The sequence below is a fragment of the Cygnus olor genome, chromosome 14, assembly GCF_009769625.2.
Source record: "Cygnus olor isolate bCygOlo1 chromosome 14, bCygOlo1.pri.v2, whole genome shotgun sequence".
Lineage (NCBI taxonomy): Eukaryota > Metazoa > Chordata > Aves > Anseriformes > Anatidae > Cygnus > Cygnus olor.
Window position 1 is genome coordinate 4,556,981 of NC_049182.1, and position 16,486 is coordinate 4,573,466.

The following is a 16,486-nucleotide window of genomic DNA, read 5'->3' on the forward strand; positions in this document are numbered from 1 at the left end:
CCTCTGTATGGGATTTCTTGGTGCATTTGCTTTAAGGCACTATTATTCAAGGTAGCTATTAACACTGATTGTTGATGGCTTAACGGATCACAAGCTCAATGCACAATACAATGGACACGAGAACTGTATATTCCAGAGCAGCAGCAGGGGCTGAGGAGGAGTACCCAGAAAAAGAAAACATCAAACAGGTGCTTAAGGGAAGCTTTTAATCTTGTATTTTTTTATCACTTGACCATAGCACAAGATCTAGCTAACTACAGGCACTAAAAAAACCTTGTCAGTCTCCAGCTATTCCCACTATGCTTCAATTAACAAAGGAATAATGGTAGCACAATAGATTTCTGAATATAGCTGCACAAACCTCTATTTTCAGATCTTTTGCTTTCAGTACAAAGAGAGGACTAGAGGGATACCAATATTAAAAAAAAACATACTCTGCTTCATTTAACTGTTACAAAGGAAAGATATTTCCTTTTTCTGTTCCTTATGCAACTGAGAATCGCTGTGTGACATCTGTGGAAGGAGACATTTCTAACCCTTCTCCATACTGGAGAACATGTATATTGGGAAACTACTTAATCTGCAAAAGAGAGGTGGCTCCTACAACATCTTCTAAGCACTTTAAGCATGCAGGAAGAGTAAATGATGTTATCTGCTTTCATCATACCATCTGGAGAGAGAGGGAACACGTACATTCACTTGTATGACACGTGTCTTTTCCACAGGAATTCTTTTAAAAATTGTGAGTCTGTGTTTGAATGGTAAAGGACTCGAACTACCTATAGAAACACCTGCTGAACTTGTGCCTGGTTGGGATAAGAGCCAAAAAACAATTCAGACTTGGCCACTGTCATCACATCAGTGACGCAGTGGTTCTTAAAAACTGCATTCTTCTCAGCCCCTATTCTCCCTGTACCTACACAGTTATTTAAAGACACCAAGGTGTTCTCTTTTAACCAATAATGGTATTTTTAAATTTGCAAGTAGAGATCTGAATTGTTGGGGTTTTCTTCCTACTTTGAAGTGCTAAGCCCAGACTGAATGACACTGCTAGTTAAACAAAATAAGAATGGTGCATTAATAATCTTTGGTCTGTAATTATGTGTAGGTGTCTTAATGTCTGAAATGTTCTATTACTGGTTTTCAGACCATTAGCTCAGCTAAGAGCACAGTTTACAGCTAAATTTGCTGTAAGTAATGGAAAATGCTAAATGAATTATCATCTATAAAAGCAGGATATTGTTCAGATAATGTTTTTGAGCCATAGCTGGCTTCCTTCCGACTGGAAGATAGACAAGTGTGAGACTGGGTACAGCAACCCATCGCAGAACAGCTGTATTGTAGCTGCCTCTTCCTACTAGCTTATTAATACCCTCCATGCAACCATTAGCTGTGACCAAGATGGCGGATATTTTCATTTATTTATTACGTCTCCCAAACACTTGTTTTAATCAGCATGGTCCCACTAAACCAGAGAGGATGCCCAAAAGTGTACCTCCGTAATTCATTCATGACCTTGAATGCCTTTCTCATGTGAGAGGGGTTGACTGTCACTGTGCGCTGGTCCTTTTCATCCTCAGCTGCCTCAGAGGATCGGGAACTCTGCTTAATGCTAAAAACAGGGACAAAAAAGAAGTAGAAAGTTTGATTCAGCAACACACAAAAAAAAGTATCCCAAAACTGCAGCACAGGGCATCACGCATGGAGTTATTACTTGCACGTTCGTTAGTCCGATCAGGTTCGCGCATGAAGAGCATCACAAAACGCAGCTACCTCTGCACGGATGTTGAGAGCCAACCAGCCCACATTTCAATCAGCAGGGAAGAAAGTGAAAAGGTGCCAAACACTCGAGGACAAAGCCCAGTCTTGTAGGCTGCAGTCCAGGAAAGCAGTATAAGTTGATATTCAAGCCAGAACATAATTGCCTTACCGAATAGAAATAGACTTCAGCACTGGGAACTGCAAGAGTACCATGGATACTTTAACAATCACACAGAGAAAGAGAAGTTGAGTTTTCCACCTTTGATCTCAAAAACCTAAGCATAGAATATATGCCTTGTATCTTCTGCTACAGAGGCAAGTAGAAAAGGACTACGAAAACTACCTGCAGATTTCCCAAGCGTTAGCTTTACAGTGGCCACATCCAATTTCCGTTCTAGAAATAAGTCTATTTAGTGCCACTGTAATATATAGAAAGAATTACTGAGCTAGACTTTCCTAGCAGAACCACAAGCTATATAGGTAATGTAAAACCAAACGCACCCAGTTATGTGCTGTTTAACCAGGCCAACAGGTGCCTAAGGCACATACATGTCCTCATTACTTTGTTCTGAGCGCTGGCTCTCTGTACAGCATTGACATAAGGTCAATATCTACCTCTATGATTTGAAAATGTGTGAAATCACTCAGAACTAAAGGTTTCCACCTGTGAAAACAGCAGCATTTTAGCGCAAGATAACTGTGCCGCTTAAATCCACAGCTCATTCCTCACACCTTCCAGCCGGCAAAAGCAAATAAGACAAGTTGAGCAAGGTTGTCCTTGCCAAAAACCAACCCCAAGTGAATGGCAGCCCTTGGGAGGTAATCTCATCGCCACCATCCACCAGGCTGAAGACCTACTCAGAGTTTTCCTTCCAAAGGACGGTCTCCATCAGCTTTGGGTTTGTCCCCACGTCCTTGTAACCCTTCTTAGCTGTGCTTGTATCATGATAAAAGAGGATGAATCAGGTTAACACAAGAGCCTAGGCAGCCTGGCTTTACCCGTAGATCATCTCTGAAAAAGGGTGCAAAGCCAGGGAAGCATGCAGGATCGTTCCCCAGAACAGTCAGATGGCCTCTACTCATGTAGGTATTCATGCACATATGCACGTATATACATGTGTACTCACACGCAGTAACTTTTCTGCTGAAAACCACAATTATTCATGATTCACTACCCCTTGACAATGTGCAGCCCTTACTAAACATTGCACTCTCCCCACTGCCTGCTCCTGACCGCCTCCTGCTACCGGTGCTGCATCCCCAGGCCCCACGAAGCTTGTTGTGCCCCCGGCCATCCTCAGGAGGCTGAACTGTCCTCCCCGAAAAGCACCGCGCTGAGTGGCAGCCAAGCTGCAAGCAGCTTGCATGCACGTCTGCATACTGAGCGGCCTCCAGCTTTGTGCCCGAGACAAAGGTTAGCCTGTAAACGCCAAAATCCGGCCAAGTCCAATTCCTTCACTTTGCTGAGCAAGTTAAATATTTCCAGCCATAAGCGAAGCCGCGAGGCTGAGCACAACACAACTCAGCACTTGTCTCAGATGAGGGAGACAGCTTCCCCGCCTGCACCTTGGTTGTCTTCCAATTAGCCTTGCACGGCCAGATAAAAAACAGAAAGGAGTGTACCTCTTGTTAAACATTTAGTACTCACGGGGCTGGCACCAGGCAACAACACAACCAGTTTTTCTGTCCCTGGAGAAAGCTGAAAGTGTTCTGTGCCAGCGGCACCCCAGGCATGGAGTTTCAGCAGCCTTCGGCTCTCACCCAGGTCTGCACGCCGCAGCGAGGGAGCCTCCTTGCCACAGGGACATAGCCTGATTCAGCTCAGCCTCTACGCTGTATCAATCAAAAGCCTCTGCTGAAACCTCAGGCCAAGTCAAGTTTGACCACAGCTTTAGAAATCCAGCGCAAAGCCTTGCTTTTTGAAAAGCCAGGCCTTCCCTTGCAGCACGCCAGGGCCAAGCCAGGAAAAGCAGGGCTCTTACAGTGCAGGCAACTTCACCAAGCTTTCAGTCTCCAAAGCTGAAACACCTACAGGAAGCAAACACATCAAGAAAAAGAAAAAGAAACAGAAAGAGGTGACAGCAGACAGCTGGGGCAGGCACGGCAGGGCCACCGCAGGGCACTGCTTGCGGTCATGGTCAGAGATCAACCTCACAGGATCCAAAATCAAGCCCTGCACGCAGACATCACGAGGCTTCTTGAATAGGGAAAAGCACTCTGCTGAGATTTATTTGTTAGCACTCCAATGCCAGAGACCAAAGATTCATTATTTTCAAACTTTTCAGCTGGCACAAGATACGGATCAGAGGGCACAGCAAGTTTCATTGAACACCAACGTAAATGTCAGATCAACAAGTCTCCATAAAGCCTTAACTCCGCCACCATTTGTCTGTGTATTTTAAAAGCAAAGACCTTACTTCTTTTGAAAAAGATCAATCAATTCTTCCTAAAAAGCATGAAAAGTAACTTTTTGAAAAGCATCCTGAAAGACATTCTCAGATTTACTAGCAGGGGTGAATTTTGCATTTTACCAAAGAGCCAAAGGTTCACCACAAGAAAATACTGCAGATTATCCGGTTAACAACTTGTTTCAAAAAAAAAAATTTCTTTTAATCAAGATATGCTATTTAAAGTTCTTTCCAAATGACTCATGTAAGAAACATTAAAAAAATAAACAGCCAAGAGCCTTTAACTCATTTTTGAAACTGAGTCAGATTCCATAGAATTTCTCTGCATTAATGTATGGAGGCTGATTTTTGTCTGGGAGAGAGATCTCACACCCTCATGCACGAACTCGCAGATATCACCGACACATTTCCAACATCGAAATGCAAGAACCTACATGCTCCAAGCAAATGCAACCTGCCACAAAAAAAAAAAAAAAAAGCTACCCCTGCGAAGACCAGAATAATGCATTACATAACCCAGACCTGAGGCTTCTCCCACTACGCTGAGAATTGTTATGCTTCAGAATTACTCCGTTATTTTATTAACGGAACAAAGACAAGGAGAGAACAAAGTCCTCGGATCAAAGGCACTGAGCGGGGCGTGCGGGATCCCACAGCCCGGCACACGGACGCTGCCCCCAGCGCCCCCAGTTCGAGGAGCTGATGTCCCACCACCCCAGCAGGACCGGCAGCCCGGGTGCCAGGAGCAATTTGTTCTATTCCTGGGCTATCTGAGGCCATGCACCGAGTGAATGGACAAATGACTTAATTTCCCTGGGCCAGATGAACAGCCTCGTTAGGGACACAGCAGGACTCTCCTCAGATGAGCGAAGAGGCCCGTCCTTTCAGAGCGCGCCAACCCCACCGCCGCTTCCCGTGTGGCTTTTCAACGCCGTCCCCGAGTCGAACAAACGCACCCCCATTTCAGAGTCCCAAATTATGTCAGCCAACTTAATAGCGCCCCATTTCCACCACGGTTCTCCTCTCCGAGGCTCACCAGCAGGGCTTGGCTCAAGCCGCCCGCAGGCTTGCCGCAGCTCCCGCCTGAGCGCGGCCGCATACCAACCCACGGCAAGGTATTTTAAACACCCATAACCCGCAGCTCTGCTGCGTGCATGCATCAACTATAAAGTTGGGTTGCCTTAGTTACCAGCAGTAATTACAGATGTCTTTGTAGATTATGTGAAAGAATAAAAGCCCTCCTTAGAGCTAAACTGTCCCCTTGCAAGATCATTGCCGCGTGGAGAGCTGGTAAACCCCAGGAACAAAAAATCAAGGCTCTGCCAAAATCAGTTCTGAGACAGGCTTTACGGGAGCCAGAAGTTCACCCTAAAGGAGGGGCAGTTTCCAGACAAGCTTTCCTTCAGAGCAGAAGGAAACCACCACACAGCACTGGGGGGCTCCGGGAGCCGCTCTCGTCTCCACAGGCCCAGCGCTGCCCTCACGGCTGGCCCCGTCAGCCCCGCGCCCCCACGGGCGCTTCGTGTCTCTGTGCTGAGATGAGTGGCATGTTAGCTGCAAATTTGCAAAGCCTTGGGCGCTTCTTTCTGGGATACTTTACAAACATCACTGTAAAATGTCACTCTTTAGTTTTTGACAGGTTTGGCATAGCTCCGATCGAAAAATTTGAAAGGTTCCTAATAGCAGCTACTAGTCTTCAAAGCTTAAACGCCACATTAAGATAAATTAGGACTAAAACATTAATTTAGTCCTGAAGTATTTTTATTTCTTTACTGTGATAATTCTTTAGAATCAATGACCAAAATCATGGAGCCAACACATTATGCCCAATAGTGTTATTCCTCAAGTCAGACACACAGTAAGAAAAGGAGGTCAGTGTAGCAGCATATTTATGAAATCTTAATTTCCGAATTTTTCTTTATGTATATCCAAGACAGTAAAAAATGTGATTGAAGGAGTTCAAACGCATGGATTTTAAGAGGATTTCAAAGAAACATTATTATTAAAACATTTAAGATAGAGCATAATGGAAAAGATTTTTAAATAACATTTTTATCCTATTTAGTTGAACTTTTTCAGTGCCTACATCAGCACAGAGACGTTAACTTAGACAAATACATAATTGGCACACAACTTACCCCCAGAAGTACATATCAATGGAGACAGGAGACCTCAGGGGAAAAGCAAACTTCAGGAACTACTGAGGAAAGTATTCATTGACAATAATGGAAGCAACAAAAAATAACGCAAATGACAAGAATACCATATGCTTTCTCCATATTTCTCAGAAAAATACTGTGAAGAGGCTACCACCACTCAGAGAGATATTTAAAAAACACAGATTTAAAAAAAATATATATTTTTCCTTTCCAAACTCAAAAATCTTGCACATAGAGACTCAGAGTACCAAGCCCAATCAGACACCATTATGTATTTTCTCCATAAAATGAAAGTCTCCATCAGCACAGTAAAAAGAATCAGGATTCTGGGATAACTTGTTGCCAGATGTGTACATTCAGGTTAAATCCCCCTTGCCCACGGCTGCTTCTGCCCCTGTGCAATGACATGGGCACATGACACCACTGAACAACTCAGATGTGCAAGCTAGCAGGATATTTGAGTCCTGGCAGGCTTGGGACCGGAGTCAGAGGTGATGCAAGCACCAGTAATGTGTTCCTCATGAACTACAAAAATGGCAAATTAAAAACCGGGGGAATTCTGCTGTCATAAAAGCCACAGAGTGTAAAATTTAAGGCCTAATCTGCATGACATATTTTTGAGTCGAAATGCAAGGCAAAAGTACAAAAACAGGAGCAGAACCTTCCCACAGAGCTGCCAGCCCACTCACCACCACAGCACTTATCAAGCAAGGTCATTTTCTAAAGCCTCCTCTCAAGTCTCGTTCAGAGCAGGCAAAGCCGCTTTGCTGCGGTTCTATACAACATGCCCTTTCCAACGAGAAAGCAAATTAATATTTCCAGCTTTCCTTGCCAGGAGTCAAACCCCACTTTGTTACTGCCTGTGACTACCTCCAGGCTTCCTTCCTCTTCCCAAAAACTAGAAATGAAAACAGCAATTTGGATAAGCATTCTTCACTTCCAGAAGCAGAAAGCATGCCAATGGGGGCAATCAATCCTTCGTGTCCTAAAACTGGACAGTCTAGAAAAAAAGAATGAGGCAAAACAACCCAGGAACTTTCCAGGTGACTTCTTCCCCGCTGAATTCCCAGCAAGAGGGCCCCGTGCAATATGGGGCCCAATATGTGACAGTGCCAAGGATGAGCACAGCCTGGGGGTACCAGAACAGCTCCTCTCCACTTCCTCAAACACTAGGCTCGTTTACATAAAGGAAAAAAAGAAAAAGAAAAAAAGAGGAAAACATTCTATAGCCTAACATCTAACATGCCAATATAAGATTTCAAGGCACTGGAAATTAATATCTGGATATTAATATTTCAATTTATACCAATAGCTGGTTATTCATGACCTTGCTGGAAATGGAAGCTGTACAGTGTAATTTAGAGAGACATGACAGTTGTGAAAGGGTGCATTGCACATTAAATACTCAAAGAATTGCAACTGTGGGGTCGCTTAAGGGTAGAAAACTGCCCTTCAGAGCCTGGGAAGTGACTCTGACAGGCTGCAGCAAGTGCTGTCCTTCAACAGAGGGAAAACACCCAGAATTTGGGGGCTGACCCCGGTTTAACTTTCCAATGTATCATATTTAAACAAAACTTGTGTCAAGCCCTGAGGATCAGTGCTACCAGCAGGTCAAGCCCCCTCTCTGTTCCCCTACCCCCTACAAGGTCACCAGCACAACTTGAAAAGGAAGCGCTCAGCATATCCTGTTTAAAAGAAAAATACAAAAAAGATACAGCTTAGTGTTTAGCTTGAAGCTGTACAAGTGTGCTTCTGGTGTACGAAAGGCACCCAGACAGCAGGGAGGAAGAAGGCATGCAGAGAAGGCGGCGAGTGCTGACCACCTCCCCGGGACCTCCGTAGTCCCTGAGCAACAATAATCTCTTTTATGCATTCAGCGGGCATTAGGTCGACTCAGAGCATTTCTGCACGCAGGTCTTGGAGCTAAATCGTCACCTTGCAGGAAATAAAGTACATATGGCCCAGCAAGGGTGCGAGGAACGCACAGGATCCACTCCTGCCTGCCCTACCACTCATGCTGTCTTCCACGTACACACAGGTACATCGACCCCCGAGGCTTCACAGGCGTTACAGACTTTCATTCATTAGCCAAAAAAGCACCATATACCTGCGGGTATGCCTCTGATTTAATTACCAAGTCAGCTGCCGGAGGTCCAAGCAACACACAAGGCAAACACAAGCCCAGCGCTCCGCGAGGTGTACGAACCCCTCCCACAGCACGCCAGCCCCGCGCCGCTTGTGCTCCCGGTGCAAAAGGCATAATTTTATTATTATTGATTTTTTTCTTTTAACCACCGCCCGGAGCAGTCTGCCTTCCCTCGCTGCTGCCTTCCAGCACGCATCTTGCCGACAAAAGCCCCGCTCCGCGGCGAGGCAGCCCGTCACCGTGACACTGCAGCATCCCCCGGGCGGCGCAGGGGGGATCCCACGGGGGGGGGGGGAAAGGAACCCCACCTTGTGCGGTGGATCCCACCCGAGCAGCGGGGCCGGGGCCGCCGCTGGAGCCCGCAGCCCCCGAGGCGGCACCTACCTCTCCTCCTCCATGGTGCGGAGCGGCCGGGCTCAGCGCCCCGGGCCCGGCATGGCTGCGAGCGGCCCCGGGCCGCGTCCTCCGGGCGGCTGCCGAGCGACGCGTCCCCGGCGCGCCCCGCCGCAGCCACTGCAGCCCGCGCCGCCCTCCTCCTCCTCCTTCTCCTCTCCCTCCTCTCCTCCTCCTCCTCCTCCTCCCCCTGCTCGCTCGCCGCTCGTCTCCGGGCAACAGCAGCGGCGGGGGCGGCCGCAGCTCCGCCCGGCCCGGCCCGGCGCTGGGGCAGGCCCCCGGAGCAGGTGGGGGAGCCGGGAGGCCTCAGGCTGCCCTCAGCCCGCCGCTGGGTTCCACACGGAGGTAGCGGCGGGGGGGGCTCTGGTAAGGCCAGGAATAGCCTCCAGCCCAGCCGGACGTGGTTCTTGTACAAATGGAGTGCTGGCACGCTGGAGGAGAGATTCCAGGAGTGTGGGCGGCCTGGTACAGGAGGTAGCGGAGCAGCCGAGGGATCGCAGCTCTCTGGGCAGTGCTCTGGGGACGCGCTCCGCTCCCTACCCTCGCTGGAAGAAACCACAGGCAAGCAACGAGGGCTGTCCTCAAAACTTCCCATCTTCTCCTTTCCTACATGAACAGCAGCCCCGCTTCACATCATTTCCAGTTTTGCCAATGATGATGATAATCCAGATAATGGGGAGGCTTCTGGATTTGGGCCTTCTACGAAGTCCACAATCTACCAGGCCAAACGCTTGCTGCTGTGTAGGGAATGTGGGCCCTTCTAAATTGCAGGTGCTGTGCAGCCTGAAGGACTGGGCCCAGACTTGCTGTTCTTACTTTCATCAGTATAAACAGAGGGACTTTTGCATATACTTTTTTTTTCATTTTATTAAAATAATTTCCTCAATCTTATTCTGCTACAATGAGGCCCTAGAGGTTAATTATAAAGACAAGAAACAATTGCTTTCTTCATTACTTTTCCATTTACAAGATGTGCTTGTGCAGTGGAAAGAGGTAAGCAGAAGTGCCCAAGAGATTTCTACTGCAAGATGCCCTTCTTTTTTGTAAATAGTTATCACCCCACCCTTTTACATTTCTCCTCCAATCCTTCTTCATACCAAACTAACTTCCATACATCCTTTAAAATATATCAGCAATAATGATTTCATAGATTTTATTGCACCTTCCACATGAGAATTTAAAAAGCTTGTTGAAAAACTTAACTGGTCATCATTCACATTCTTCAGATAAGAAAACCCGAAACACCTGGAGGCTAAAGGACTTTATCAAAGCTGCATGGGGATGGAGAGTCAAGAGTCCTGCTGTTTAAACACCATTTGGCAGTCCTCCCACAAACAGAAGAAATACAAGGCCATGAAGTCAAACCTCATACAGGTTTCAGGTAAAAGGAATGATTCCTGCATTTCCTTTTGAGAATCCTGTTAAACTAATTGGTTTAACACATTAGATCCTCAAGGACTTCCCAAGTGTCCGTGCAGTCTTACAGTCCTGATGCACAACGTGCAAAACTATAAGACAAGTTCAAATCAGAGAAAAGGCAGCAATACTAAAAATAGTAGTAATTTATCTAGAAAATGAGGGCTGGAACTTGTTTCCATTGAATAAGTCCCTTGACAGTCATAAAACGTTCAAATGCAAGAGCAAGTCCTGCAATTGCTGCCAAATACCTGTCTATTTCTATTAACACAGTTATTTAATAACAAAATAATATGCTTTCACTATAAAAATCTACACTTCAATCAACAGCCCAGGGTACGAGGCACATAGGGTGCACCAAAACAGCAAACCTGCTTTGTCCAGCCAACACTGTGCTCTACAAATGCCCACAGCAAACACAGGAAGGTAAATCCCAGCAACAGGAAAGAGCAAACCAGTGAATAGTCACAGCTGCGATGGAAAAAATGCACGTTCCAGTAATCAGAGATTACCTTTATAGTAGCCTCACAAAATAATCGTGCCTGGATAACACCACAATGTAAACATTTTTGGCTTGTTTTTAAATACAAAGAATGTTATCTTGAAAAAGAAGCTTTTTAAAAGGAATTAACAGCACTTGATGGGTGGAATTGTTCAAAAAAAAATCCTACTAGGAAGAATTTAGGACTATTTGGGATATCTAATCTATTTTCAATCACTGGCAACCATATAACTGACACTCAGTTTTGAAAGGTCCACAGAACATCCATGCAGTCAGTACTATGTACCATGGCCTACCAAAACCTTCCCAGATACCCGTGACAACCTTCAGATCTACAGTAGAAGACCAAACCCCACAGCTCTAATGAGCTGCAGGGAGAGATGAGGAGAGATCAAAGCATTGCCAGTGACCCTACAACAGTAAGGAACTACTTCAATAAAAATGCCAGAAAGGGAGGTAACAAAAACAATCCCTGCCAATCCCATACAAAATTCTCACCTGGACCAAAGTCTGGCAACTTGCTTTAACTCTGAGTTTGTCAGTAAAGCGCGCTGAGTGTTTCTAAGAATTTAATTCTGTGAATAGCACCAACATGTTCAGACAACACCCTGTCAAACTCCAAAGCTTCAGCAGAAGCCAGGAAGACCTCCCCTCCCAAAAATCCAGCAGCAAGCACTCTTTTTCTCTCTGCATCAAGGTGGAAAAAAAGGCCTGTCTGTCTCTGCAAGGTAAACTACAGGAGCAATGAATCACAGGATCATAGTTTAAAAAACAGTGCAAACAGTGATTCAGTAACAAAGGTGCCTCAGCAGAGAAGCCCTGAACATATCTGCTTCCAAATATCAAAACCCAAGGCTGTTACTTTTAACTGGATCGTTCCCTTCTTCCTTTTATGATATTCCTAACATACAAACAGCCATTCATATTAGTAAAGCACTGCCAGAATTTGAGCCCACCACTCTTATATTAAAAAAAAAAAAGAAAAAAAAAAAAGCTGCTCAAGTTTAGCTCCTGCAGCAACCCAAAGGGACCCAAGGCTGAAAACGAAGCTCTAGGAGACCTTCTAGGTAGGGACCTATCCTGAGCTGGAATCACCAATGTTTTGAAAGCTGAAGAAGTAAAAGACTCCCGCCGAAGCTGTGCTTCCTGAAGCATGCAATCTGTAAGGACAGAGGCCAGGAGCACCCACCCGAGCCCCCTCCACCCGCCGGGCCCCAGGAAGGTCCTGCTTGCAGCAGAGGTGCTGCAGGAGCTGTCACCGCTCCCAGACTCTGAGACTGTTGCCCTCTGCTGGCAGATATGCAATTTCTACACTCCTGTCTGCCACACTCCATTGAAATTGGGGTTTATGAAACATGCTTTCCTTTAATCTTTAAAATGAATCACCATACCTATAAGGATAGCGTTCTTTCTCCAACAGTTTCATCATAAAAATACCAGCTATAGAATAATAACCTGGCCACCTTCACCCCCAGGCTGTTATTTCTGGAGCACAAGGCATTAAACTGCTCACCCAACCCGGCGGTAACAATTAGCAGAAAACGGGTCTTCCTGCTCCTCCTCTGACTCTTTCCTGTAGCATAAAAAACTGATGTCACCCGCAGGCAGCGATGTCAGCAGCACGAGCTTCCTGCAGGTTATCATATTACATATGTATCGGAGACTTGCTGGAAGATTCTCAGACAGATGACTTAGAATTGAGCATGCAAAAGGAAAAAAATAAAATGCAGGAAGAAAGCTGTAAAAACAGCTCTTGTGGATGCTTGAACAAAGGTAAAGGTATTCAGGTGGCCTAAATGCTACGTCCTTCTGCCTAATGCTGCCTTAGTTTTGACTCCCATTTCTGCATCGTCTGAAGCATCCTGTTCTCACCACAGGCTGGACACGGGGACTTGAGCAAAACTTCAGGCTGTAATCCAAATGTGGGTCATTTTAAAGTGATTCTTTTTTTATATATCCCTTAATTCTTTCACAACTGCCTTTGGTAATAAGGGGAAGCTACCCATACGTTTCATAAAGATGCTGCATGGCTTCATGTCTGTATGCAGTAACTCAAACCAGCATGAAAAAAGCCATGCTAGTTCAGGACCTCCCTGCCTCAGTCCAGGTCCATTCACTGTTACTCCTTGTACACTTACTGCTTCGCTCTCTTCTTGATTTTTTTCTTCAAAAATTACTTTTTGTTGTTGTTCTCTGTGAAAGCCAGGAAGCAGCCCACCACCCTGGTATTGGAACACAACGTGCTGAATGTTAATGTGAAGGAGTAAATCACATTAATGACACTCATGAAAATTTTGGCAAGATTGCTTCCCATAGACACATTATTTCACCTGAACAGAAAAGGCTGTCTCATGCAGCATGCCTTCCTGGCAGATAACATTGTCCCTCAGTGTTTTCTGGGCAAACACCTTTTTTTTTTTTCCTCTCTTTTTCTCTCAATCTCCATAGCAATTCAGAATGGGAATTGTATGCCAAGGGTTCAGCTCGGTTTTCTGTTCGCTTAGAGAACATTCATAGTGCCCTTTTCAGGGCTCAACTTTCTCATCCTCTCTCCATGCAGAAATACACTCTGTGGGGAAGAAGGAAAACACGCTTAGAGAAGGCACCAGAGAGCACGGGGCACCAGCTGCTTGCAACACTTCTGGCCCAAAGCAGCACTAGCGCTAAAACAAGCCCAGCTCCTCCTTCCCAGCTTTCCTTCCAGAGGTGGCATTTCTCAACTCTCTCTCAGTTGGCTCCCACGTGCATGGAAAACAAGAGCTCTGCGTTGCCACCGGCTACACACAAACCCAATCCAACGTTTCCAAAACACGTGTGGTGCTGATTCACGCCTCAAGAGGCTTGAAAAGTAACGCGATATCTCCGAGCAGAAACCCAAATTCAATCCGGTGCTGGGTGAGTAAAAGAAAAAGTAACCGTTTCCAAAAGACACAATTACAGAACAATTACTTGCCTGTATTTAAAGTTCCAGAAAATAACAGACAGGTGAGCCTAAAATGAAAGAGGCATGGCAGTTGGCTTCAGGTTACTAACTGCTAAGGCTTGAAGCTTGATCCCCTTGCGCTCGTGGGGATCTCTCTTTTTCAGGAGCATACATAACCATGAAAATACTCCAGCAGCAGTCTAGCATTACTTCTCTTTCAGGATGTATTTTACTAAATATCCTTTGCCAGAGGCATTAGAAATTACAACTACAAGCAGTGATCTGGGGTGAGAAGTCCTGAACTTGCCCTCAGGACACAAAGAAGCTCTCTTCAGTAAAATAAGCATCATTATTCCAGCAGCAGTGAAAAGAATTAAAGAATCGCAAATCAAATCACACAGTAAAGGATTTTGTCACCTGGCAAACTTAAATGACAACTAAAGCCTGAAAAAGATACTAGATTACGACTGGAAAAATAAGACTGGAAATCTTTGAAGGCTCTGCAACCCAGCCAGGGAGCAGTCAGCGAGCCTGAAACCAGAGGACATCCCGTTTAAGGAGGCAGGGCACCTGAAGGATGAAATAGGAGTAAACTATTTCAAAACACAGCCGAGAGCACTGTGCTTTTATACAATAGCTAGGTGAGCGCAGCCTCCTCCCAGAGCTGTGCCCTGCCCTTGTTGCTGTAATTTGTTCATCAGGGTGTGTGGTTGGGAGAAGGAGGCTTGCCACTGGACCTGGGTTAGCATGCGGTAAAGAAAACAAGGTGATTGAGCCATAGAGAAAGAGAACAAGTAAAAAGAGCGTGAATCTCCAGCCCCAAACACTGCTTGGGCATTTTATCCAGCTTTGTTTTAAACTAAGACCATTCTGGAAGTCAGGACCGGACTCTGATCTTTCTCCTTCCGAATCAGTGCCTGCAGTCATTACACTCACGCTTCTTCCCGCCAGGATTTTGTGGAAACCAAGTTTTCTTACAAAGTAGAAGCAGACAGTTGGAAAACTGTAGAAACCAGCCAAAGTTACAGAAATGGCAGAGGTGACTAAAATGTTATTTATCTTTCATATTGACTGGATTACATACCAACTGGCTATTTTCAGAGGCACCTCTCCACATACCCTCCAATTCAGAACAGCGCATTTACAGCAAGTGCAGGGCTTCTGAGAGACCTAAACTAGTTGGCAATTGCACGCAATAAAGCAACATTTTAACAACACAGGTATTTTCAGATTCACCAGCTCATTCTATTTCTAAGGATTTTTTCCTGCAATGTTCATCAGTGATATGTACTTTGATGTTAGCAAGCAAATGTGCATCTTGCCATGTTTGCAGCTAGAAACTGAATAGCTTTCTAAATTGGTATTGATTCCTTACTGCATTGCACATGAGAGATATTTATAGTTGTATAATGAATGTAACGTATCAAAATTATAGTTGTACACGCTGTAGTTTTATTTTATTTTTAAGGAAGAGCTGTTCTTACCAAAAGTATCTTCCATTTGTGAAAGCATTCAGGAGCAACATGTTACATATCGGACTAAGAGGGTTAATATCCAGATGCCTCAGACAGATGGCATTATTAGTCTGCCTGGGCTTGGCATCTAGTTTTCAAAGTTAAGGAGCTTTGGTTACTTGGATGTCTGACAATCTGAGAATAGCCAGGGCTCTAAGCCCGATGCATCTCTAATAGCAATAGCCACCAGCGCCTACGGGACTTGGAGCGCAACTGTTTTCTTGTTTGCTAAGATCAGCTGCACTCAGAGTACTTAGCAAAAACCCTACTGCAACTTTTAGTTTAGGACTCCTGCTGGCAAAGGCTGACCCAACAACAGAGACCGCTACTTGAGGGTTTTTTTCTATCTTGACCAGCCCAACCTAGACCCGAAGTGTTTCATCTTTTTAACTATGTTCAGCCTATTCAGTAGATACACTTCAGGAAATAAAAGAATCCGAAGAATGTCTCTCTTCCTCACCAAACTACAGCTTCTTTACAGCCCTTGCTCTCTCAGCATTCCCATTACACTACATTACACTTCTTTCCTTTTTTCCTGTTTTCCCCACGAGATGGATTAGATGTTTTTAAGGGGAGCACAGATATGATTAAAGCACTCTTTGAACCATACAAAGAGAGGTATTAGCTCAAAAGTGACTATATTTCCTTCCCTTTGTATATTACAGAAATCAAAGAGCTCTGGGAGCAGAAAATGCAGAAAGGACCAGGATTTGTCAAAGGAACATCAAGGAGGAAAGCACCTAATTCCATCAGCTCCTTTAAAAGTTGGGGTATACAGGTAACTGAAAGAAAATTCCTAGGTAAAGATACATAGGAGAAAGCTTTTCATTTTGTTATATATATTTATATTCATTTTGTTATAAATACACCTCTTACACCAGTCAGCAGGCACATTTACATTGCAGTAGGAATAAATATTCATTAAAGGTAAGCAGAAGTAGAGGTTCTGTGCATGTGTGCATACACGCACATACCAGAAATAATGGAAGTGTTACTACTTCAACAGGAGACCTAAAAAAAACCTCTTCAACAAAAGCGAACAGTGCTTGTTGAGGCTGGCTCAAAACTCCTGCTAATGTTCTTTTAATTGTGAAAAACGTTTTAAAGCAAAGCAGAGATGTAACTGTTTATTTATGAAATACAAAAATAAGCCGAAAACTCATCTTTAAGAGATGCATACATCAGATGACAGAATCCATTAAGCTAAAAAAATTTTTTAATTTTTTTTAAAAAAAGATTTTTTTAAGGTTTTGTTAACTGCACC

At 44.8% G+C, this 16,486-nt stretch overlaps 2 protein-coding genes across 6 annotated transcripts in view; one reads left to right on the plus strand and one right to left on the minus strand.

Annotated features, from left to right (window-relative positions):
- KLHL3 (kelch like family member 3) overlaps window positions 1-8,994 on the minus strand; it is a 41,290-nt gene extending 32,296 nt beyond the window's left edge. For 2 of the 3 annotated variants that reach the window (XM_040573270.1, XM_040573269.1), the window contains exons 1-2: window positions 8,859-8,994; window positions 1,496-1,612 (exon numbers count right to left, since the gene is read on the minus strand). In XM_040573270.1, the coding sequence (XP_040429204.1) occupies window positions 1,496-1,612; window positions 8,859-8,872 (131 nt within the window). In that variant the 5' untranslated portion in view covers window positions 8,873-8,994. The remainder of the gene's footprint in view (window positions 1-1,495; window positions 1,613-8,858) is intronic. The other variant, XM_040573272.1, reaches the window with a different exon arrangement.
- On the plus strand, window positions 1,497-16,054 carry LOC121077772 (translation initiation factor IF-2-like). Of its 3 annotated transcripts, XR_005824305.1 has the most exons (5): window positions 1,497-1,612; window positions 8,859-9,860; window positions 10,094-10,248; window positions 13,346-13,680; window positions 15,888-16,054. XR_005824305.1 is itself a non-coding variant. In XM_040573273.1 (3 exons), exons 1-3 carry the CDS (start codon window positions 1,610-1,612, stop codon window positions 10,121-10,123), a joined length of 1,035 nt encoding a protein of 344 aa, XP_040429207.1. In that variant the 5' UTR covers window positions 1,497-1,609; the 3' UTR covers window positions 10,124-10,993. The 3 variants fall into 3 exon arrangements, 1 of the variants encoding a protein (XP_040429207.1); XR_005824306.1 differs by lacking the exon at window positions 13,346-13,680; XM_040573273.1 differs by lacking the exons at window positions 13,346-13,680; window positions 15,888-16,054 and having other exon boundaries at window positions 10,094-10,993.
- The last annotated feature ends 432 nt before the right edge of the window (window positions 16,055-16,486 follow it).

Excerpts from the sequence above, each read along its gene's own strand:
- LOC121077772 (XM_040573273.1), top strand. Across the intron at positions 9,861-10,093 it reads TGCTTGTGCAGTGGAAAGAG|ATAAGAAAACCCGAAACACC; the intron begins GTAAGCAGAAGT and ends CACATTCTTCAG.